The 24,505-nt window shown below is 39.7% G+C and overlaps 1 protein-coding gene across 5 annotated transcripts in view; it reads right to left on the bottom strand.

Moving 5' to 3' along the window:
- Window positions 1–9,412: 9,412 nt before the first annotated feature.
- Window positions 9,413–24,505, bottom strand: part of LOC125074892 (spectrin beta chain, non-erythrocytic 5) — a 75,586-nt gene continuing 60,493 nt past the window's right edge. For 4 of the 5 annotated variants that reach the window (XM_047686378.1, XM_047686374.1, XM_047686376.1 and 1 more), the window contains 27 exons: window positions 24,253–24,428; window positions 24,031–24,158; window positions 23,542–23,654; window positions 23,183–23,256; window positions 22,843–22,969; window positions 22,279–22,453; window positions 21,937–22,038; window positions 21,358–21,643; window positions 21,113–21,292; window positions 20,892–21,016; window positions 20,461–20,600; window positions 20,192–20,340; window positions 19,884–20,065; window positions 19,217–19,378; window positions 18,798–19,133; window positions 18,589–18,724; window positions 18,193–18,384; window positions 17,606–17,731; window positions 17,145–17,250; window positions 16,906–17,072; window positions 16,284–16,507; window positions 16,044–16,210; window positions 15,137–15,209; window positions 14,930–15,021; window positions 14,116–14,526; window positions 10,737–10,827; window positions 9,414–10,431 (listed from right to left, as the gene is read on the bottom strand). In XM_047686378.1, the coding sequence (XP_047542334.1) occupies window positions 10,317–10,431; window positions 10,737–10,827; window positions 14,116–14,526; window positions 14,930–15,021; window positions 15,137–15,209; window positions 16,044–16,210; window positions 16,284–16,507; window positions 16,906–17,072; window positions 17,145–17,250; window positions 17,606–17,731; window positions 18,193–18,384; window positions 18,589–18,724; window positions 18,798–19,133; window positions 19,217–19,378; window positions 19,884–20,065; window positions 20,192–20,340; window positions 20,461–20,600; window positions 20,892–21,016; window positions 21,113–21,292; window positions 21,358–21,643; window positions 21,937–22,038; window positions 22,279–22,453; window positions 22,843–22,969; window positions 23,183–23,256; window positions 23,542–23,654; window positions 24,031–24,158; window positions 24,253–24,428 (4,355 nt within the window). In that variant the 3' untranslated portion in view covers window positions 9,414–10,316. Of the gene's footprint in view, window positions 10,432–10,736; window positions 10,828–14,115; window positions 14,527–14,929; window positions 15,022–15,136; window positions 15,210–16,043; window positions 16,211–16,283; window positions 16,508–16,905; window positions 17,073–17,144; window positions 17,251–17,605; window positions 17,732–18,192; window positions 18,385–18,588; window positions 18,725–18,797; window positions 19,134–19,216; window positions 19,379–19,883; window positions 20,066–20,191; window positions 20,341–20,460; window positions 20,601–20,891; window positions 21,017–21,112; window positions 21,293–21,357; window positions 21,644–21,936; window positions 22,039–22,278; window positions 22,454–22,842; window positions 22,970–23,182; window positions 23,257–23,541; window positions 23,655–24,030; window positions 24,159–24,252; window positions 24,429–24,505 lie in introns of all 5 variants that reach the window. The other variant, XM_047686377.1, reaches the window with a different exon arrangement.

Below are 24,505 nucleotides of genomic sequence, written 5' to 3'. Positions count from 1 at the left end.
AGATGGCTGCCGCGCTACCATCGACGCGACGCTTCACTAGGGCGCCGTTCAACTCCCATTGACACTCTTTTCCAATCAGTATGAACAAACAAGATGGCGGACCATACGCCGTCATATATTTTAGAAAATGGTATTTATTTAATTCTATACTGTATGGAAGGTCACCGATATTTATAACTAAAATAGCCGATGAGATATGTCACCAGAAATACATTCAAAAGCAAAACACCCTTATTTTATCGCTTTGTGGGATAAATTGCCACCAAAGGTGACGCAGTTGTCTTTTACTCAGAAGCCTAAACATCTAATATTACCAACTTTCAAAAATGATCTACAAATTCGAACTTTCACCATAACTGTCTTGGAAATAAATATTTGAATAGCTTTTACAACTGTAAACCTATACTCATTAACGAAAACGATTTCAACCCCCTCAGGAGATGAATTTCATCTACGTTCTATAAGAAATTCCTGTCCAATATTTCATCCTGTTCGCTAAAGGTTTTGCGTTTAATTAGCTTCGCCTATATCTAAGTATTTATGTAACGAAGTCATTGATCTTGATAGTCACCCACATCAAATTAAGTTGAAACTTTGACCTTATCAAGCACCGATGACAATACTAGTATATAGTAAGAACAGTGGAGTAACTAGGTGGGCGAGGGCCCCGGTGCATAGGAAAAGAATCGGACCCTCACCGCCTCTTTCCGTCCTCTCTTTAACTTATATAGCCCTTCTAACTTAAAGATAGGATAAAAATGTGAGCAGGGTCGAGGTTTTCTAACTTCAGGAGTTGGCGAGTTGGCTGACCCGCTCTTTTCAAATGTTAGGCTAGAGGGCCCCTTGAGCTCCAGATACCTGACCCGAGGATAGCTACGACACTGAGTAAGAGGTAGTGGAATCATGAGATTACATGAAGGAAACATGTTAAGCGTTTTTCGAATACATTTAAATTATTTAGTATTCGTGTTGAATCTATTTATATAAGAAACGAAATCCTAGATTCAGATAATAAAATAAAGGCTACTTAATTAAAAGTGTTTGCTCTAAACCATCAGAAAATTTTGCCTTTGGAATTAACCTTTGGAAATAGATTTGAACATTTGGATTTAAAAGTGGCAAATGGTTTTGAAACCGAAAATAACCCACCGAAATATCTTCTCATTTAAAATCATCTTCAGAAACCAATAAATTACTAACGATAATGTTTCCAAATTCAGTGCTGAATTTTCATTTTAACAATTAGCATTAGATATTAAAAAGCTAGCGTCTGACACAGGCTGATCCTAATAAGTCTTCACATTAAAAGAACTAATGACCCATGGGGTATTTCCGTGTATCAATATTATCATTTATGATTTACATATGTAGCCTTAATTAACCTCCGCCTCCGCATATAGCCTTAATTATTAACAAGTGTTTGGAAACAGGTACATTTCAAGTACTGGTCCACTTTGATATAAATACTGTTTTTCACAGTAAACAATTCGGCTAGGGGTCGCTTAACAACTGATGCTAGACTGGTACTACTTAGACATATACGATGCATGGGAGGAATCACAGAATGCTATTGGCGTGCTCTGTAATTTATCCAAAGCATTTGATTGTGTTAAGCACGTAACGCTTTTGTATCAGCTAAAACATTACGGTGTTAATGGTAAAGCTCTTGATCTCATTGCTTCATACTTGAATCAAATAATTCAACAGGTGTCTATTAATGGAATGAAGTCTTCTGGATCTGTAGTAAGAATGGGCGTTTCACAAGGATCAATTATCGGCCCTTTTCTGTTTTTGTTATATATATATAAATGATCTTTATTTTTGTGTTAAAGGTATTTGTGATATTGTATTGTTTGCTGATGATACTTCATTACTATTTACAAAAAAATAATTTAGATTTTAATGCTAAAAAGACAAAATACTTACCTTACCTAATGTGAGACATCAAAATTTCAAGTTAGCTTTAAAAAATAATGATCTAAATGTAACCTACACTACAGTATTTCTGTATCATTTTAAATTCAAAACTTCAGTGGAATCCTCATATATCAACCCTGGCAATGCTATCTCTGACATAGTACACTAGTTTTGTGTAAATAAAATCGTAGGATATAACCTAAAAAAAAAAATAGTTAAATGTTAGTACACCAAATGTGCAAAATATAAAAGCTGATGTACTTATCAATGGTGAATCGATGGATCCAGTTGAGTCAGCTGAATTTCTTGGCCTTACTCTTGATGCCAAGTTGCAATGGGTCCCCCATATTAACGGATTGGCGAGTAGACTGAGTTCTGCGGCATTATCGGTCAAAAAAGATAGATTATCTACCGATGTTGATGCGGCTCGCTTAGTACATTTCAGTTACTTTCACAATATAATGTCCTACGGTATTATGCTTTGGAGTAACGCAGCCGCTATCCATACTATATTTGTGCTGCAGAAAGGGCTATTCGTGCAATCTATAACCTAGGAGCTAAATAATCATTGAGGTATAAATTTAAAGAAATCAAGATATTCACTATTGCTTCTGTGATGTTATGTATGTACGTAAAAATATTAATGATTTTATGAGAAAATGTGATTCTCATAGCATTGGTACAAGGAACAAACACAAACTTGTTACTCCTGTTACTCGACTGCATAGAGTCAGTAACTCTTTTGTGGGGTAATGTGGTTGGCTTTTGTGGTCCTACAACAAGATCCCCGAAAACGTTTAAAATGACTCTGTTTCAAAATGAACGGCAAGGAAGCAACGTCCACCGGGTAGAGTTAAAATATCGACGATTCAAAAATGCTTCATTGTAGTTGAATCTAATGCGTTTGATTTAATTTAAAAGAAAATTTCATTCAAGTCAGCATTCAAATCAGTTTAGCCGTTTTCAAGTAATCATATTATAAAACCTATACCAATGTAAGACCTCCTTTTTTGACGTCGGTTAAAAATACGTTTGCGTTTATGTCGTCTTCTGACCTAATGAACCGATTATTAAATTAGCCGTATAATAAATGCCTTTTCTTATTTTAGTTAAAATGTTTTCATATCAAAGCCGAAAACAAAAGATATCTATATTCCAAGCAGGCAAAGCCGCAGGTTGTTTTTAGTTTTAATATTATACTAGATTGAGTTCTACGTCGGTGAATATGCAGGATGCATTAAAAATGTATGAGTACATTTTATGCACTTTAAGCGTCATTACGTACCTCTTAAGTTAGCAGGTTATTCTGGTTAGAATCTACATTTCGAAACAGTGGTTACTTTGAATTAAAAATTTAAAATAAAACCCAAAACTTTTAAGATCTTACTTTAATAAAGTATTTAAATATATTTATTTTAAATTTGAAATTGTTTTTACAGTAACGTGGATTACGTGTAAAAACATGACAATGAAATGAGGCCCTCATTAACAAATTACCAGAGATTTGTATTCAAAGTAATTAAATTAGAAACTCATTACGAATTCATAAACCAACATTGGCCCCAATTTAACGGATACAATTGTATGTTAGCCAAGAATCCTTCACAGTAACCGCGGGAAATGTTTAATTGCAAAAAAAACTTCCGTTTGTGTCCTAATGCTCGTCAATTTCTCATCAGTCTTGACTTCATTGCGTTTACATTCGGTGTTCAATACGAAATATTATAAATTAATAGAAACAATTTTGGCGGCAAATAATATGTCAAAATAACAATCCGTATAGATTATAAAAACAGTAATAAAAAAGTTCGGTAAAATGGGTAGAGTACTTTTTATGATTTTGTCCGTTTTATTATTTTCTGAAGTGATTTCCTGGACCGTTGATTTGGACGAAGTGAAAAAATTACTCCTCGAAAACGAGGTGCAATCTTACGAAAACAGTGACGAAATTAAGAATATTGAAAGCGATTTACTCGAAGAGAACTACGCACGAAACTTTGGGTATCAAGGTTATAAAGAGAAAGAGGTATATTTAATTAAATATTATATAAAAAATGCCCCGTTGAAAATTTGTAATATTAATTGATGTTTATAATTGCGTATATTTTGGAAATTTATTACTATCAATATATTTTTAAGTTACCGAAATGTTGTTAAACAAATATTTACGATCTAAAACTCGAATACTTTCTTCATTGTCAAAAGATATACATGCCGGTACATGTTTCACAATTTCTTACACTTACTCACGTGTTATAATAAAGATTTAGCTTATGTTCTAATGTTTACGTCGATTCTCGAATTCGACTTAAGATCAAACATGAATACCATTGACGCCTGTACGTTATGTGATTATAATAATTATGGTGAAGGGGTGTACGACACATATTAAATAATGACTTATTCGTATATATTTTTAGGCAAGCAGTGTAATACGCAATGGTAGTGTTTACCTTGACGGTTTGAGTAAGGCCCTGATGACGTACCGACAAACGTTAACCAAGTGTAGCCTCACTAAAATTGATAACAAGGTATGTGATAATATTTTATTACAAACATATGCTAGTATTTACAGGAATAAAAGTAGTAATGTAAGGATATTCGGTAATTAACCGGTATCCGGCTGAATGCTTACGACTATCGGCAGGATATAGGATACTATATTTTATAAATAAAGCGAGATATCAGTTGCAAAATACAACAAAACTAAAATTAATATATTTGAACACGTTTCATGTTGTTTCAGACGTTAATTAATATTCTTCAAAAAAGGAGGAAGTTCTTTATTTGGTTGTTAGATTTTTTTGATGTATGTTTGGACATAACTGCGTCAGATATTGGCGGATTTGAAATTTTTTGTTCGTAAGAAGTTTATTCTGTTATAGTTAGATTTCAATGTTCTAAAAATCTGATGATGACTTTTTAATCAATGCTAGCAAATGAATCGTCATTCAAAATCAAAATATACTTTATTCGAGTAAAAACACAAGCACTTTTTTAATCGACATTTTACAGAACGATATTAAGTAAAGCTACCGCCAGTTCGAAATGTAGATTTTACCGAGAAGAACCGGCAAAGAAAAACCAGTAGTTAGATCGCTGCTTTATGCAATTGAATCAGTTTTTTTTTTTGGTAAAAAATAAAGAATATATTGAATAATTATGAGATAATTATTACAGTACATATTTTTTTATCAAACCATTTTGCAAATACAGGCAGGGGTATACTTAACACTACAAAACAAAATATAATTGTTTTAGCCAAACAGTCAATCAAATGAAAAATCTAATGATTTATTGTCAACGTGTGGGACCGCTACTAATAATAGCGAATACGTGCAGAAATTGTCTGAACTTGCCCTGCTGACGACGAATAAGCTGCGGGATAAGGCGTATGAAAAGGATTATAAGGTAACGACTTCTTTTTTTATAGCTAGCAACAGTTTTTAGTTCTTATTGAGTCCCTTTACGATTCAGAACTATCGATAGTTCGACTATCGACAGTTGACCTCGAAAACTATTCAGAATATCGATAGTAATATCAATAGCTCTCCGTGAGCAATACTATTGGTAGCAGCGATACTATTGATCCTATCGATAGTTTTGGACTATCTAGTTAGTTTAGGTTAAAAGTAATACTATCGATAGTATTGCTCATTGGGACCTATCGATACTATCGGTACTGTCGATATTACATCGATAGTATTGACACGTGACACTACTATCGATAGACTATCGATACCTTCTCTAACACCTTAACTATCGATAGTCCATCGATAGTGGGCTATCGACATGCAACACTACTCCTAGGTTCCACTCGATCATAAGATATTTATTCGACAAAACATAAATACTCTGGTTTGCATGAGTTGAGTGACGACTATACTGGATAATTTTGTCTTATTTTAGACTTATATTTGTTTTGGAGTCATCTTTTTGGTAAATGTTTTTATCATATCATTTCTATATCAAAGATAATTTTATGTTAAATTTATTTTTAAGCCATAAATGCTTATTTGAAATACTAGTTAAAGCATCAGAGTTGGGTAATTTTTATACCAATTATATTTTAGAAAGTAAATAAACAATATTTAATACGTACTTATATTTCAATACAAGTACGTAATTCGTATAGCCGTCCAGCTCTGTCAGCAGTAGGAGGTTTACAGACTGTATTATTATCACATTAAATCTTTAGTTTGTTATATCTCATAATTTAATTCAACTGAATTCGATGAAATTTATTACAAATCAAGCTTTTACGTCTAGCACTCGATGACCAACCCCTAAAACGCGAGCAAAGACACGAACGACAAATAGTACTCTATATACGGTGATCCGTTATTGTGTCAAGTCACAGTTCACACATAGCCTTCTGGCGTTATGTCATAATACTTTATTGCACTAAAGACAGAACATTTATTGTAAAACAAATAAAAAGTATTACAAAATGCGTTCTTAGTGCTAGACCGATCACCTCAAGGCAACCAAGGGCGGCGGAAACAGTCTTGTGACGGCGTAGATAAACAAGGTTCATGATTATACACGAACTACATGCCACACCAATATAAACATACATCTTCCTATATAATGTTCACATGTTCGATTTACCAATTAGATTAAACAGGTATTATATTTAAATATCATCTTGCTGTGCACACACACACTGTCTTCACCGCGCGCTCATTTTCTATATAATATTATTTTGCCGCGCTTTCGCGATGTGTCACTCGAGATGACAGATGCATAAATACACAGATAATATATTTTTATATAAAACCTAAATCTAATACTAATTTAATATGTTATTATAAATCTGTGTACTTACTATGTAACACTATAAATGCGAAAGTTTGGATATATGTTTGTGACTCAATCATTCCAGAACGGTTGAACGGATAGAATGAGAACAGAGATTAGAGATAGATTATAATCGGGAGTCCATCCCCCCCCACACATGTGGGTTACCTATACACCATTAGTGTTTACGTGTGCGTTTATATAAAGTTAGTGTATGCAGGATGATGAAAGAAATGAGAACGAGCTGCTGCTGCAGCTCGCGTGGCTGCTGGACCGGCTGGCGTACCTCACCGGGTACGAACCGAACCCTAAGGACTTTATTGAAACAGGCAAGTCAATATAAGACGTAAAATTAAGGATATCACTTAGCAGTTACGATAACAATAATACGTTAATAGCTTTAGACTCGCTCTATACGCTGTAAGTCAGATAGGAAATTGTACGCAAATATATTACTCGCGTCTCTGTTTACGGTTTTTAGCTGGGACTTTAAATAAAAGGTTAAATCATTGACTGTTATATTTTTGTTTATATATCCACGATTTTCAAACACCTCACAAAAACATCGGTTTGGATTGTTTTTAGTTAACTCTAAAACAACTTCTTCTTTAATCGCTCCCATAATATATTAATTGACAATATAACAAGTAGATTGCTATTTGGTGCGACTGTATCGGTATTCTACCTGTAAGTCTATTAAAACAAAGACGCAGACAACTACTACTGGAGCCACTCTGTATCTGGGCTCAACACGCCATCCAAATAACGGAGTTTTATTTATTTTGAATTAAAAAAAAAATTATAAATTAGTTATATTTATATTTTTATATATTTGTCTAATTAAAAACTAAATGGAATATATTTATTTGGATTACAGAAACATCGACACTTGAAAACAAAGAAAACGACGTCACTGAAAAAGTCGACACGGAATCTTTAGAAATTCTCGAACAAACAGAAAATGGCCGCCCGCTGTCAAAAATCGCGCCGAAAAAGGCGACAGCTGTCAAATCGATTCAAAAACGATCCGCGGAGCCGTTGGAGTCTGTCATGAAATATTACGTAAAATATAAAGTTTGGAATAGTTCTAATCCTGTTAACAATTCAAATGATAAAATAGATAAGAAATTAAACTTTGATGTACAAAATTATTTGACAGTGAGACCTATTAGCAAAAGATCTATTAAAAGGAAATATGTTATTAGACGAATCAAGAAGAGAATGAAAAATCGTAACTAAGAAATTTTGATGTAATTAAGTTTTTTTTATTAAATAAATATAATTGAGTTATTGTGCTTTGTTTTTCATTCTAAATTATAAACTTAGATTATTTATATCCGTGGATGGAGTGTCGCAGTACAACATTTTGTATCGAGCCTTTATTATCATGTCTACATAATAATAGAGCTATGCTTGACAGCGCGAAACTTTTTATACTAGTGTGTATAATTACCGGCACGAGTCATGAGCATAGATGAGCAGTAGTGGGGGGTAAGTTCGCGTTGTACCAGCGTTGCAAAACTATCGATAGTTTGACTATCGATAGTTGACCTCGAAAACTATCAGCATATCGATAGCATCGTTTTGATCAATACTATCGAGTATCGATAGTATCGCTAGCTCTCTATAAGCAATACTATTGGTAGCAGCGATATTATTGATACTCTCGATAGTATCGATAGTTAAGGTTAAAAGTAAAGGGGTTTGCAATACTATCGATAGTGTTGCTCATGGGGAGCTATCGATACTATCGATAGTATTGACACGTGACAATACTATCGATAGACTATCAATACTATCGCTAACACCTTAATTATCGATAGTTTATCGATAGTGGACTATATATACGCAACACTACGCTGTACGCTCGTTAATTACAGCATTCGGCTAGAATGACAATTGACAAGTGAGAGTCAATTAGATGTGCACCAATCGCGTGCGGCCAGGTCGAGGTTGTGCTCACGACTCACTTCGCTTACTATACTTAGGGCCCATTCTCATTATGACTGTTGTACATTTGTGCATGACACAGTTCGTATTTAGACGAATCTGATAACAGTCGTTGATCAGGGTTTTCAGACGGACGTTTTGCTAATGCGAAGAGCCGTCGAAGCGTCCGGATTGGATATAGTGTCCATGAATTTGTCGATGAGACGGTAGCAATGTACCAAAATGCACTTTCTGAAACATTAAAAATTCGCCCAGAGAGACATTCGGAAGCGGTGAAAAAGCTTCGTTTCTTAATTCATCCATTAATGTTTAAAATGTTCCCGCTGTAAATCTTTCTCGTAGTATAGTATACTTATTATTTTTAAATACCCCTTAAACATCGTCGTCCGCCATCTACTATGAAGACTAAACGTACACCGATCGAAGCCGCCGTGTTCTGCTTAAACGGACGGTTTGTCGTGATGAAAACGGGTTCTAAGTAGGGTAGGGTAGAGTATATATAGTGACGCTATTATTTTCGACGCAGATTTTTTTGAAATTTTTATTCTTTGACAATATTTGTATAAATAATGTAAGAGTAGAAAACTATTAATTTTATTTAAGCATTGTGTAAATATTTAATTTGACCAATGAAAATAATTTCTAGTATTAATTAATAAAAATGTCCGACATTAAAATCTAATTTTGAATGGATATCACAACCCGGGTGAAATAAAATTCGACAATTATTATGCAAAATATATATTCAATACAAGTAATTACGTTGAAAAGTTTAACATAAGACAATTGATGGATCACACGATCGTTTTTGTAAAATTACAATTTAATTCTTAAATACTAAACGTACACAACTAAAAAAAATAAATTGAACAACGGTAAAAAAATACGCCATTATTTTGACAGATTGATTCCCGCCAATTTGCAAAATACAGATAAAAAAAAACATGGAATCGATTTCGACACCGATTTGTATAAATAACAGGAATAAACTCAGTAAAATCAACGATTATATTGTATTGGTGGTATTGTATTGTACTTTGTATGGAGGCACAAAGTTCAGTATCGAAATCAGAATTACGAGTTGAGTGTATTCATCTCTTGATTATGCTTTAACGAATGATTAAATATCCTTAAGTCTAGTTTTTATTGTCAATTTCAAAATACTTTTAACATTACTGGCAGACTCGATTAAAATGCGTTATGGAATGCCGCGTATCGATGGAATGTTCGAAATCATTTCGTACATCTGCCATTTTTATTATTATGCCAATTTGTGACTTACAAAATGTAAAATTAAAAAGATCTAAATTATATTTCTGAACGTTTTTTTTAAAGTGTATACACGAATACTTTATATAAATAGTTCTAAGCGAACGATAAAAACATCAAAAACGATTTCATTTAAGGCACTTATGTACTACGGACCTAATTTCGGTCAAAATATCTACATTCAAAGGCACGAATAGACAAGAATGATTGAAGTTTTAATAAATTACATAAAAAATGAGTAAAAGTTCCAACAGCACTGACGTTTGACAGTCAGTGCTGCCATTACAAAGAATGACTTCAAGAATGATTGTTTTCCTTAAACATAAATTAATTGGGCTTGTTTGATTATTATGTATAATTTAGTTTTTGTCTGTTACAAGTTACATATGACTCTGTGGTCTCTTCTTCCTGCTGAACAGTCCTCCGAAGACCCCCTTTTTGTCTTTCTTCTCTTTAGTCCCTCCTCCCACGGACAGCTCCGACTCTCCCGATGATCTGTAAGATGATGTTAAAATAAAGGATCGTATGAAATAATTTCATTTTTTTATATAAATGTAAGGCCTCCTCTCCTATTGATAAGGGTCGGAGCTTACTCCACCAGCTCCATTGGGGGCTGATGAAACATGGCCGACAACTTTGATCTAACTCTTTAGTTGGCATTTATTACAAACCTGGGTGGTTTTCTGAAGCTAGCTATAAGTATTTTTTATGTATAAATAAATAAATAAAAATTCAATCATCAGGGAAACCAGTAATTCTTGCATTAGGACTCGCAGTTGATATATGATTTTATAGCTCACCGAGACGCCGGTCTCTGGTCGAGGGCTGGGGAGCCGCCGCTGCCGGCCACAGAGGCGGGCCTCGTGCTGCTGGCGCTGCCGCCGCCGTACGCTGTGGTACACACGTCTCGTTACTGAGCGCTCACTCCGATACACATCACCACAACCCATGCGTGACATTTGGAGAAAGCTTTGTTTAAACATATACAATATAATAAAAACGAAAATTTTACTTCAGCTATAAATTCTATTTATGCATATAATAAATAATTCTAGACTATTTGCATTAGAAATGTTAAATTACAAGAAACGCCCAATCCAAATAACATCAGAATTGTTTACAGAATATGTACACATACAAGCTTAAGCTAACTACATAGGAAGCTTCAAAACAGATTATATATACAACGACGTAGCCTGTGAAGCCTAGGTCTAGGACCTAGCTGTAGACCTAGAAGTAATAGGAAATTATTAACTAAAAATGTTTTTGTACAAAAGGATGTCTCGTCTTCGATTGGCTGCGTCATTGTGTTTAAAATAACGGAAATTTGAATAGAATTTATCATGTATAAATAGGTAGGCAGGCTGGCGAACGAGTGGTAACTTACTAGTAGGAAGTACCGTCATTCATAGATTTTGACACGCTATCGAATTTGGAAACTAATATAGTCCTTTATATCCGTAATTACACTGGCTCACTCTCCCATACTGAGCGGATGGGACCTACCCAGCTACCTACCCATTATTAGAGATTCAATATCAATTCTATAAAAAAATCCGTTTATAATTTTGTCTCATTTTGCAAGTGTAAGCTTTCTTTACCTATAAATGTTGCTCAACGCTTCGGGTGATTAGTTAAACAATGCAGTATCTTCTTGTATCAAATCAATGACAAAAAGAAAGAATTTAATCAGAGTTTAACTAAACCGTCGCCAAACAACGTTCATATCTGAGGCCGTACAAGCATTGCAACATTTAAAACGCACCGCACGACCGATTAACTTAAGCTTAAATAAGGAAACATTCTCTACCATAATTGGCTACTGGGACATAAATTATCCAAAACTATTTAATATTTAAGTAATGAAATCAAATCAAAATATACTTTATTCAAGTAGGCTTTTACAAGCACCTTTGAACCGTCATTTACCAAACTATTTAAAGTAAAGCTACCACCGGTTCCAAATGTAGATTCTACCGAGAAGAACCGGCAAGAAACTCAGTAGTTAATCTTTTTCAACATCTAAAAATCTTTATATGATAACATTAGTTTTTTATGAAAATATCCTTTATTATAGACGGATAGATCGTTCGACTGTCTTTCTGTCCGTCTGTAACTGACTTAAACAGTAGCCTATTACAGTAAATACAATTTACATCAAGCGATACCACAGATAACACAAGAACACCATTACAACAACCAAAGCTTCAATATCATAAATAAATAAATCAAAATAAACATATATTGTCTATTACCAAATATAAAGAAAATAGTAAGCTTAATTTATACAAAAAAAAAAAAAACTATATATTAGAATCTATAATTAATTTAAAAACAATAAAACATATTTAATAACTTAATTAACATACACTGTACTTTATGCAATGCGTAAAGTAGATGGCTAGGTCCTGGGCAGCGTCGAAGGAAACATATTATAAATATAATATAGTAAAAACCAAACACAAAGATAGATTAGTGAATAACAAGAAATGTCAAAAAAAGGCGGGAATATTTTGACAGATACGATAGAGGTTAAGAAAATATATAATATACTGTCCTGATCGCAGCGACATCTACCGAATCCAATTTAAGCCAAACGATCGAATAAAAACTAAAATTGCATCAAAATCGGTCCAAGGATTTAGGAGTTCAGTTACATTTTTTTTATATATACGATGAGTGTAGTGGTACCCAGACGGGCTCGCACGAAACTCTACCACTATTTTAATCAATAATTATATATTGATAAAAATAAACCTTTAATTCTTTGAATGAATGAATGATCAGTAGATTGTTGTGTTAGAAAATTAACTTGAAATAAAATTTGAGAAACTTGCCGCATCAGAAAGTTATAACAAGGTAAGTTTGTGTAAACTAACCCATCAAAATTAAATAAAGACATTAAAAACTGGTTTTTAAACGAAAATCGAACACTGAACCGATGCCGCTGAATTATTTAACAACTTTGGATTTAATTATTATAAAAAAATAAGCACTGTTATAACAAATTGATCACGTGCATAAAGATTATCATTCGGAAACCAAAAATCATTTATTGAGTCTAAACAGTCACATTGTGATCAAACAAATAACATCTATTAGAAGTGGAATAGATAAAGTGTAAGCTGGAAGCCGTGTTAATTTAAACTACAATAAAACACCATCAAAACCGATATACCCAAAACTAACTACTGAAAAAAACGATAAAATTAATTAAAGTATACTGTTGATCCTGTTGCTAACTTATTGCGGGCTAGGGATAGTTGCATTTAATAACATACAGATTAAAAATTAATAACTATTAGACTTTTTTAAAACGAAATAATTGTAATTGTAATTTTTATATTTACCAAGTGGTCTGAAGGCCACAGATATACATATACTATATTAAATTTGATAAATCTTATTTGAAACCAGATATATTTGGCGACCGTTTTGAATAAACAAACAAGATAACTTGTCCATCCAAGCGTAGTTAAACTACTTTTAACTGTCCAATTAAAATTATTTTATTGTCATAAACATGATATTTACGTCCGCCATCTTTATTAGGCTCCGCCTCCATGTTTGATACCACAACAAAGGCATAAGTCCCTCAGAAACGGATCCTTTGTATTAAATATGTTTCTATTTTAGTTGCAAAATAATGTTTACCAGAAAAAAGGGAAGTTCGTTATTAAATTTAACTAATCTAGCCTCACAACAGATCACATTCGACATTACGACTTGATGCGGAAATATCATACGTTATTATTTATGTTTACGAGTGTCATTATAATGATTTTATAATATTTACTAAATGTCTCGGTGGTATGACAAAGGTTTGCTCTTCTGTGGCGGAAAGGGTAGAGCTAATTCCTGATAGAGTGTCAGGACGTTACCTCAGGATTATTTTTTTGGTGTAGTTTGGCGGACGTGCATATGGGCCACCTGATGGTATGTGGTCAACACCGCCCATAAGTAATGGCGCTGTAAAAAATATTAACCATTCCTTACATCGCCGATGCCACCGACCTTGGGAACTAAGACGTTATGTCCCTTGTGCCTGTAGTTACACCGACTCAATCCCTTTTCAAACCGGAACACAACTAAGAATTCTGTTTGGCGGTAGAATATCTAATGAGTGTTAAAAAACCGCATCGATATGTCCGCATCAGTCTCGAGGCCCTATCGACTGACCGAGCTCGCTCGCCGAATAAAAGTGCGACGTCTCCACGCCCTGCCAGTTATTGTTCTGTCTCTCGTAATTCTGCCAACCGCCGGAGTTCCTGTTCGGGTCCACCTTCTCCTGGTAGCTCTTCGACATCCTCTGCTGGTAGCTGTTCACTAGGGCCGTGACCGACTGTTTCTCGCCAGGGTTTTGCCTCTCCATCGAACTCTTGTCGTAGCCGGACATTCTCTCGGAGGAACTCCGATCGCTCTTTTCGTATCTCTCGTTACTGTTGCCTCTGTCCATTCTTTCGAGAACATTCGAATTCCTTTCGGGGATATTCGGGCCCCTTTCTGGGATAGCCGGGGCTCGTTCTGGGATAGTCGGGGGGCGGTCCGGCGGGCCCGAGAGGGGCAACGGGGGGACAGCGCTCTCTGTTGCTTTTGGGTGTAAATCGTGGTTAAGAATAAATTCTATATACTTTTCTAAAACAGCTGAATATATTTGAGTTGTTTTAATTTATACAATGTAACATTTTCTATAAAATATTTTCATCAGTAAACGCTTATTTTCTCGTCTCTAAATCAGTTATTTTAAAAACTATCGAAACAATCACAATAATTTATAACATATATATGATGTATCCCTTTGCTGGGCTGAGCCCCTCCCTTTAAGGAGAAACCGTCTCCCCCTTATACAATATATCAAGTATAAATAAAACGCAAACAGACAACGACAAACAATATCGCTTCGACAACACAATTACAGCCAATTTTGTTCTCCTTATTTTAATTAAATTTTTTAACAAAAACGACTCCGATAACTTTCATTCGTCGGACTCACCATCGCGCTGTGACTTTATGAACTCCTGGTTGATGTCGCGTCCGTTTGAGAATCTCGACCGGCCCCAACTTTGGGAGGCGTGCTCTGAATTCCTGTAAAAATAATCATTTATACTGTACTTGCAGCATTCGTGTTGATAAAATATTTCTTATCAAAACTGACGATCCGAACTTTTCTAGAACACTTATATAGAATTGAGGATCGTACCTAAACACCACTTCGGCGACGTCTTCCTGGCTCGGCGCCTGTCTTGGTGGTAACGAGGGTAAAACAGAAGATTCTAGAAAGAGAATATAGCAATTATTATAGTTTATCATAGCCATTCATCAAAAAATAAATAAAATCCGCAGACATTCTTAACTTTTTTTTTATAATTTGTAAAAAATAAATAAATACATCGGTAAGGAAAGCGTGTTATTCGATACAAGATTATATTGATGATAAAAAAGCGTGGAGTTAACCCTTGTTGACTTCCAGGCGGGAGACATATATAATTGTATTAAAGTAACATGACTTTATTTTTAGATGTTACAAAAGAGTAACTATTTAGTTTTTTGCCGGTTCTTCTCGGTAGAATCTACATTCCGAACCGGCGGTAGCTTTACTTATTATAGTTTGTTAAATGACGATTCAAAAGTGCATGTATAAAGTATATTTTGATTTGATTTGATATTAGACTATCTTGCGAAATTACGCATAATTAAAAATTGTCTGTATATGTTCCACGTCTGGGCTTCAGTGTGTGTGTGTGCTTTGAGTTAGTGGATGCACGTGTGACAGATTTTCACCTGACACGTGCAGGTTTCCTCACGTTGTTTTCTGCTAAGAGCAGATTAATTACAAATACAAACCAAAAACATCTGCAGATCTTTTAAGATAACGGAACTGGAATATAGCAAACGTTACTACGTATTGCTGCTCGGCGGTAGAACATTTGGGTCGTCACATGGGGTGGTAGCTGCGGTTTGCACAAAGTCCTACCACCAAGTAAATAAGAAGGAACACTGAAGGTTAATGTTGATATCCCTTTCTAATGTGTGAGGTTAATAAAGATCACATGTCTTTGAGTGTGATATAAGTTAAGGTGCTATTGTTAAGTGTAGTGTGCACTGACCGATGTGTCGGTCGGCGGGTCGGTCGGCGGGTCGGTCGGCGGGTCGGTCGGCGTCGGCGCTGTCGGCGCGCTGGCTCTCCCGGTGCTGCTGCAGGATCTCGGCCTGCGTGCGCGGACGCCGCTGCGGCTCCGGAGACGACGCCGCTGACGACGACGACGACGCGTTCCTGTTACATCGAAACGTTCACATTAGATCAATTCGAACCAAATTCATCGGAGTGAGCTTAGGAAGCTACTCACTGCTGTAATCGTCTCCTTATGTCCGCGGTGGGGGATTCCCCGGGTGGGGTGTAGGGCGTCAACTGCAGCTGCGGGGGCAGCTGCGCGTGGAAGGCGATCTTTGCGACCCACTCCCTCATCAGGTCGCGGTTGGAGCAGGCGAACAGGTACTCCGCACCGTCCGCACAAGACAAGCGGAACACGTTTGCACGTTTTGTGTAGTCGCCGGCCGGGTCGCAGCGAGCCTACAGTATTATTACTTTTAGAAAAATCTCAGACTAATAGCGTCAACGCCATACTGTATCGTAAATACCACTCGAGTCGGTGCAGTATGAAAGAGAAGGTTATCCTATACGTCGTCTGCTGTCGGTACACACTACGTATATCGTTGAAATGTTTGTTTGAACGCGCTTTCAGCATATAACGCTCCAATTCAAAAAATATTTGTGCGTCGATGTTGTATAGTTAGAGACAATACAACATCGCATCCGACCCACGAGAAATACCTAGCCTTATAAAATTATGCGGTCAAACACCTGCAGCTGATTTAGTGATGCGAAAACATGAATTATTTTTATAAAAAGAAAATAACCAAATACGATGAAACAAAGATGCCGAGAGATCTCCAGCGAGGCGCACTCACATTGAGGATGGCGACGGGCGGCGCGGCGGCCTTGCTGCTGGCGAAGTCCAGCTCGTCGCGGAAGAAGCACAGCAGCTGCCCGCACAGCACGGAGTAGTAGGCGCGCCACGAGCGCACCGTGGCGCGCTTGCCGCCGCAGCCCGCCTCCTGCTTGCGCTCCAGGTGGCCTGCGCACGCGGGGGGTTAGCTGGCGGTGGATTCGCGTGGGATTGGATTGCCATTTAGGCGACGGGCGGTACCTTCGATTTCGACGGGCGGCAGGTCGTCGGGGCGGCGGTGCCTGCGGAAGCTCTGCGTGCGGCGTCGGGTCGTGAACGATGGAGTGCGTTTCGGAGTTTTCACCACCTGAACATACATAAATTCGTAAAAATGAATATATGTTTTTCGAATGAAGTATTTGTTTATTTATTTTTTTATATTAAAATTGTATTTTTTTATTGTTGCCGGCAGCCGAAACCCAATGGTGAGTTGTCACCTACAGACGTTTGTTATGCAAGAAATATTAATCGTTCCTTAGATATTTATACCGCTAAACACTGGCTCACTCATCTCTTTGTATTGCTCCTTGGCTGTAGAATATACGATGGTGAGTGGTACCTACCCAGCCGAGCTTACACAAATCACTACCAATTAAAATATTGTTGTAGGGCTTTATTGGATAAAAACCAAGAGCACATATATTCCGAGTGGTTCCGCTTACGCTCATGCTCTCGGCGCGCTTGACGTTGGCGTCGGGCTTGGGCAGGCGCTCGAACTGCGGCGCCGGGCTCAGCGTCTCCTCCGAGGACGCCACCGTCACCGCCCCGCCGCTCAGCTGGCGCTCCACCTGGGCGTGGGGGATGCGTTTCAATATACATTTACACCTCTCCGAATTTTTGTATCTAATATTGCAAAGGTCTTGTGACTGCCTCGTTGGTCTTGTCGCTATATATGAGGTCACAGATTCGGAGGTCTTGAGTTGAAACATCAATAAAAAAAAAATTAGGTAATTCTCAGTTGTTACAGAGAATTTTTCGGACTTTCTGAGTTGTAAGAAACTGGAAGTATGTACACTCCTGAGCTTCGGTGCGCATGTGCGCCCAAATCACCAACACCATTATCACCAGGGTGGACAACATTATCACCATGGCCCACAAGTCCAGTTTCGGTCTCTTTCTTCATTTAATATGAGAATATGAGGGAAAACGCAACCGTTTATGTGTTCATCAATATGACCCAATCTCTAAACAAAATTCGGTTAAAATTATCGGCCAAGTGAAAACCCCACTAATCGTCCCAGCCACTCACCAACATCGGTCGTTGCTCCTGCAGCTGACTAGGTCGAGTCTCCTGCATCTCAGTCTCCCTCCGCCTCTCCTCCGTGATCCTCTCCATTTCTCTCCTCTTGACCTGTTGGAGACGATCCGCCTCTTGCTTCTCGGCTAACTTTTTGCGGGCCTCCTCCTCCTCGTGCTGTTGGTCTTTGAATGACTTCTCGATCTGTAAACGGTATTACGATAACATTAATTCTGTATATTCTATCACTATACAGTTCATCGCTAGTTCATAAGTCGGACGAGCATTTGGGTCAAGAGACACTCCCGTGGCTTACGAAACATTTATTTTCGATCGTGTCTCATCGCACAGACAATTTTATCGTTCTTTGTACAGGGACAAGGATTCCAGGGGACTAGGAGCACTCACCAGCGTGATCCTCTTGAGCGCCTGGAACTTGTCGCGCTGAGCGTCGATCGTCTCCTCGAGGTCGCGGTGGCGGTTGATCAGCTCCTCCGTCTGAGCGAGGCTCTCCCCGTACTTGCCGTCGCGGACGAGAGGCACCCTAGGGGAGGAGCGGCGTTAGAGAAGCGATCGAGGCGGCCACCACCGACGGGGGGGACAGCGCCGGCACCGACCTGCTGGAGATCCAGCGGTCGAGCGCGTCGGCGTCGCGCAGGAAGAGCAGCGCGTCGAGGTGCAGCGCGTAGATGCGCGCGCGCGCCGCCCACACGCCGCCCAGCGCGCCGCGCCGCGCGCGCAGCGAGCCCACGCGCGCCTCCACCTCCTGCGACATGAAGTGCCCCTCGCTGACCAGCTTCTCGCCGTCGCCGTAGAACGTCTGGAAGCTCTCGTCCTTGGCGTCCATCTCGGCCGCCACGTCGCGGTGCCGCGCCACCAGCCGCTCGGCCGCCGCCACGTCCGCGCTCAGCTCCGGGGCCGTCACCTTCGCGAGGGTCTCGTTCGTCCAGGCCCTGTGTTGCCAGAATATGGTTATGTCTGTGCTCGCATTGCGGACGACCTCTCGTTCGTGGCTGCGCAGGTTCTGGTCTCTCACATGAGCTCCTGGTATTTGTCGAAGTACGCCTGCAGCTGATCGGCGAGCTCTAGTTGGTGTTCGTTGTGGGCGGCTCGTTCCTCCAGTGCCGCCAGAGATTCGGTGACGTCTTCCAGTTTAGCGAGCACGTGCTCCTTCGCGTCGGGGAACGCCGCACCCAGTCTGTTGACATGAGCACACGATATCAGTTTTTAGCCATTTTATTGTCCTTAAAATTAAAAGCATTTTATATAAATCCATATAGATTAAAAACGGGTATCACGAATCTGATATTATAATATAACCTCTTCCAGCCTTGAGAGGAGTAAAGCCAATAGCTCGATGGTTTACAGGCCTAGCGATGTAAAATGTCACAGGTTCGATCCTGACTGAGTTATTGTCGTCTCCACTCCTAGGACAAGCTTTAAGCTTAATTGGAGGAAAGGAGGGGAATATAATTCATTTCTTAAAAATTGATACAGAACAGTAGTTTTCTAATTATGTATGTAATCTATAATAATTATGGAGTCGTATAAAATTGGTGTTTTCATTGACGCCTGGAGATCCTGTACCTGACAAGTTTTTATCTTGACTCGACTTTCATTGGAATATGCCATGGAATTGGAAGGGATAAATCTGTTCGGCATGTATCGTTGAGACGTTAAAATAGAATATGCGTGGCCTTTACCTCTCCGCCTCTTGCGTGAGATGCTGGTGCTGGTCACGTATAGCTTGTAGGTCAGCTCGTAAGGCCCTCAGCTGGTGCAGTGCTCTCGGCAGCTGTAGAGCGGCCTCCTTCTCCGCCACCCAGGCGAGGGTCTCCTCGGCGGAGCGGTCGAATTCATGCACTTGCCGAGCTCCAGCCAGAGCCTGTAAAATAAAATATATATCAAATTAAAATGTTCCCGAAGAGAGGGTTTGGAACCAATTCCACTGCACTGCTCAAAAATATAATAACATATTCGCATTCGAGGATTTTCTGGTTAATTAGCTCACCTCTTGCCTAGCGATTGCGAGCTCCTTGAGGTCATCCCAGAGCCCTTTGATGTCCTCGATCCTCTGCTTCACCCTGTCCACCTCCGGGGTGTTCTCCTCCAGCAGCACATTACCCGCCTCGCATACCGCTTCTATGCGCCCCTCGTTGGCTGTAATATAAGGTTTACGGTACTAAATTATTTTTGATCGAAGTTTTATTAAATTACTTTATTGATAAGACGTAATTATTATGTTGTTTCAACTTTTACTGACAAGCAAACATCACTGACCGTTCAGTTGAGTGAGGAAGTTATCGAAGGCCTGTTGCAGTGTTTCCACGTGCTCCACGTCCAGACCGTACTCCTCGCTGGCGGCGGTGGCCATCTGCTCGCCGATCCATTCCTGTACCTCTTCGAACTCCTGGACGAATCTGGAGACGGAGATTTTTTACGTTATTAATACAATATGATGTGTAATACGTGCTCACTGACACACATACTCACACTCACTCACTAGTTACTGATAAGTTCTTGACAGAAAAATACAAACTGTATATTTAACCTATCCGGTTGGATATTTATCAGGTGACCGACTAAATGCTATTACTTCGTGCAGAGACGCGGATAAGAAACCTCAAAATAAAATATCGACGAAGAACATTTATGTCAAGCAAACAAAGTTAGATTACTACTAATGATAACAAATGCTAAAAAAAAATTACTTGAAGTATTTCAAGCTCTGCTGCAGGCGCTGCTGCCGTTTGGCGGACAGCAGCTTGGTCTCCTCGTAGCTGGCCTTCAGCTCTTCTAGTTTCTTATTTACTTGCTCGTCTTCGTGACTGCGTTCCTGTTCAATGAAAGTATATTAAAAAAAACTCAATAAAAATGTGGCGACATCCTTAGAGACCCACAATTGGGCAACGAGACAGACCAAAATACGAACCTGTAGAGTCTTTTCGAGCCTCGCCAGCGTGGGCTGGAAGGCCGTCAGCTCCCTCTGCTGGGCTTCCAGGCGCCGCATGAGCGCCAGCACGGACTCCTCGTCGCGGCCGGACTCGGCCCCCACGAGCGCCGCGCGGCGCTCCGCCAGCCACGCCTCCGCCTCCCACACCTCGTTCAGCAGCTGCACGAACACTCCGGTCAGTACGTAGTAGTGTAGTAGTGAGGGCGGGAGGGCGGCGCACGCACCTGCAGCAGCTCGCAGCGCTCGCGCAGCGCGGCGGAGCGCAGCGCGGCGCGCTCGGCCAGCGTGCGCAGCGCGGCGCGCAGGTCGCGCGCGCGCGCCTCCAGCTCGCCGGCCGCGAAGTGCCCGCGCCGCGCCAGCGACGAGGCGCGCGCGCACACGGCCGCCACCGTGGCCTCCCGCCCGACGATCTCGGCCTCCAGCGCGAGGTGCTTCTTGAGCAGCGCCTGCGCCTCGGGCAGCGTGGCGCCCGCCTCCTCCGAGCTCGCGGCGGCCGAGCGCTCGGCCAGCCTGCGCGCGCATGGGGCGTTAGCGAAACCATATTTCGTATGGCCCGACTTGTGACGCATATCATTGGAACCATTTTTCAGGGTAAATTTTACAAAAACGGTCAACTAATTTAAATGTATATTTTTGTCACTAATAAATTACTAGTAATATACTAGTAATTTTGAATAATAATAATTTTTAATTATTAGATGTTTTTTTTTCATTAGAAATACTGTTATTAATAAGCTAATGAAAAAAAAAGAATAAACAAGGCGTGCGCCTTTCCCCCTCAGTAAGAGTACGGGAGGCCTCACCAGCTGAACTCCTCTTCGGCGTCCCGCTCCCAGCGGTGCAGGAGCGCCGCGTCCTCCAGATTGTCTCGTCGGATCTGCATCGGCTCCTGCAGCTGACGGTAGCTGTGGAAACGTTTTATGTTGTCAATCGTACCATTTTTAAAATGTCTCTTGCTTAATATCCTAAAAAAGTAATACCAAAAATAACAATTTTGTTTTATCGCATAGAATATGTAACTTTAACGGTAATTCATGATATTTTTTTATTTATTTGACCGTAAACTTGTAGAGCCGCTATAATTTATTTCTATACGTTCACCTTAGAAACTAATTACTGATAATTCTTTTATTATTAATTCTAACCGTTTCACGGCCTGGTCGGCCTTTTCGAGTATTTCCTCCGCCATGAAGTGCTGGTTGTCGGCCAGTTGTTGAGCGGTGTCGGCCAGCTGCGTGGCCACGTCGGCCTTCCCGGCGACCGCCGCCTCCAGCCGCGTGTGTCTCTTCAACAACGCTTGCACGGATGATAAGTCCTTGCCTGGAAAAAAATACCATTTTATAAATAAATAATTATTATTTGCCTGAGTTTTTTGGTTTCATCATGTTTATCTTAAGTTTTATGTTCCTTTGATTGATGAAGATGTGCCCAGTTTACCGTGCTCAAAAATCTGGTAACAAGAAAATATCGAGTTTCGCTACCAATTTTTTTATAGGAATTTGGAAGATGACAGCGTTAACACTACGCCGTTGAGCATCTAAAGCCGTTGATCTTACCTTTTCTACACTTTATCCTTTACCAGTCTCTTAGGATTGCCTTGAGTGAGAGACTATAGAGTACACCTGATTGTGCCCTTCGGAGGAAAGCATCATTAATGCGCAATAGGTTCAGTATACTGAAGCTGGAACTTATTAATGAGGCACCCTTACCGTGGTCCTCGCTCAGGAGCTGCGCCTCCACGTCGTCCAGCCAGGCGGTAAAGTCGTCCAGTCCGCGCAGGTACACGCGCGCCTGGTAGGCCTCCTGCAGCCTCTCGCGACGCAGCTTCGCAGCGGACTGGAGGCACACGCACATAAATATAAGGTACCATCGGTACAACTATTATATTAATGTTAACTAATTAATTTATTCGTCTAAATTTTTAAAAGTAATTTTAATCTGGAATATTTAAAATTGTTTTGCTGTCCATACTAACATTGTTTCTTTACTAGCAAGCTCTATAAACTCTTTTCTAACTCGAATATTTATGTTTTAAACTACTTAACTCACCATAAGATCGCTCCACAGATTCTCGAGATCCTCGACGTGTCTCGCGATCTCCTGCGCGGCGTAGTGCTTCGCTTCTGTCAATGTAACATGTCAATTGTTAATAAAAAATTAAAGCGGTCTCAATTTAAATAAATAAAAAACCAATGCGTCAAATCCTGAGGGAGGAAGACAAGCTTAAGCGCCATGAAATTATCGGCACTTACGACGTTTTGATCGTGACAAAACAATTTTCTAACCGCGATCTAGCGCTGAATGTTTTAATAGATGAGACAATGAAGATTTATAGCTGCAGAATGTTAGTACTAACTCTACCTAACCAGTGCCAGTCCTAGCGTACAGTAGAACATATGCAAGACTACCTATGAGGTCCTCCCCGGTGGCGGCCACGTCGTCGATGCGCTTCTTGTTGGCGGCGAGCTCGGATTCGAAGGCCGCGTGCTTTTGGATCTTGCTTTGCAGATTCGACAGCTCTCTGAAAGTGGTACAGAGTATTTAGAATCAACTCATCAGTTAAAACGACTCACGTTATGGTAAATAACTCGCATCCACCCAAATCTTGGGAGTCTGTGGTCAATTGTATTGCAGTACACGTGCCGCCGAAAAGGTATTGACATAAAAGGAATACATTAGCCGCAAAGCAATTTACTGCAAAACGAAGATCATCTATATAATTCTTATTTTGTTCCGACATGAGTTATTTCGGCACGGAGCTCAATAGTAACCCCTCAAACTACCACAACTTGAGAATAAAATACTTCACGATTAGGACTCGTAAGCTTGTAACCCTTAAATATTTAAAACTACAAGTGAAATCAAAGTTATGTTGTAGTAATGTATTTATATGTCACCTGTAGTTAGTGTCAGTGGCGATCTGCATCTTGAGCTCGATCCACTCCCTCTCGTGCGTGAGGTCACGCAGGAACTGGTGCAGCTGCTTCGACTGCTCCAGCTTTAAGCCACGGAGCTTGCAGCTCTCCTGTAATCATGCAATCAAATTGAGTCTCGACTCGACTCACTCTAATACTGCTGGCGTCGAGGGGGGTGGTGCGTGCGGGGTACGTCGGGGGTACCTTGAGCCTGTCGGCGCGCGCGCGGGCGTCGCCCACCCTGCGGCCGATGTAGTGCGCGTGGTGGTGTCCGCCCGCCACGGCCGCGGCCGCGAACTTCTCCAGCTCCACCACGCGGCCCGCCTGCGACTCGAGCAGCTTGCCGAACTCCGCGTGCTTGCGGATCAGCATCTCCACGGCTGAGGGAATCACTTTTGTAGCGAGTCGAGCCTGACGTACACTCAGAGCAATAACTATTTAGAATATATCCATCTAC

The sequence above is a fragment of the Vanessa atalanta genome, chromosome 28 (genome assembly GCF_905147765.1).
Source record: "Vanessa atalanta chromosome 28, ilVanAtal1.2, whole genome shotgun sequence".
Lineage (NCBI taxonomy): Eukaryota > Metazoa > Arthropoda > Insecta > Lepidoptera > Nymphalidae > Vanessa > Vanessa atalanta.
Note: the sequence above shows the minus strand (reverse complement) of the source record. Positions and strands in the feature narration are given on the sequence as shown.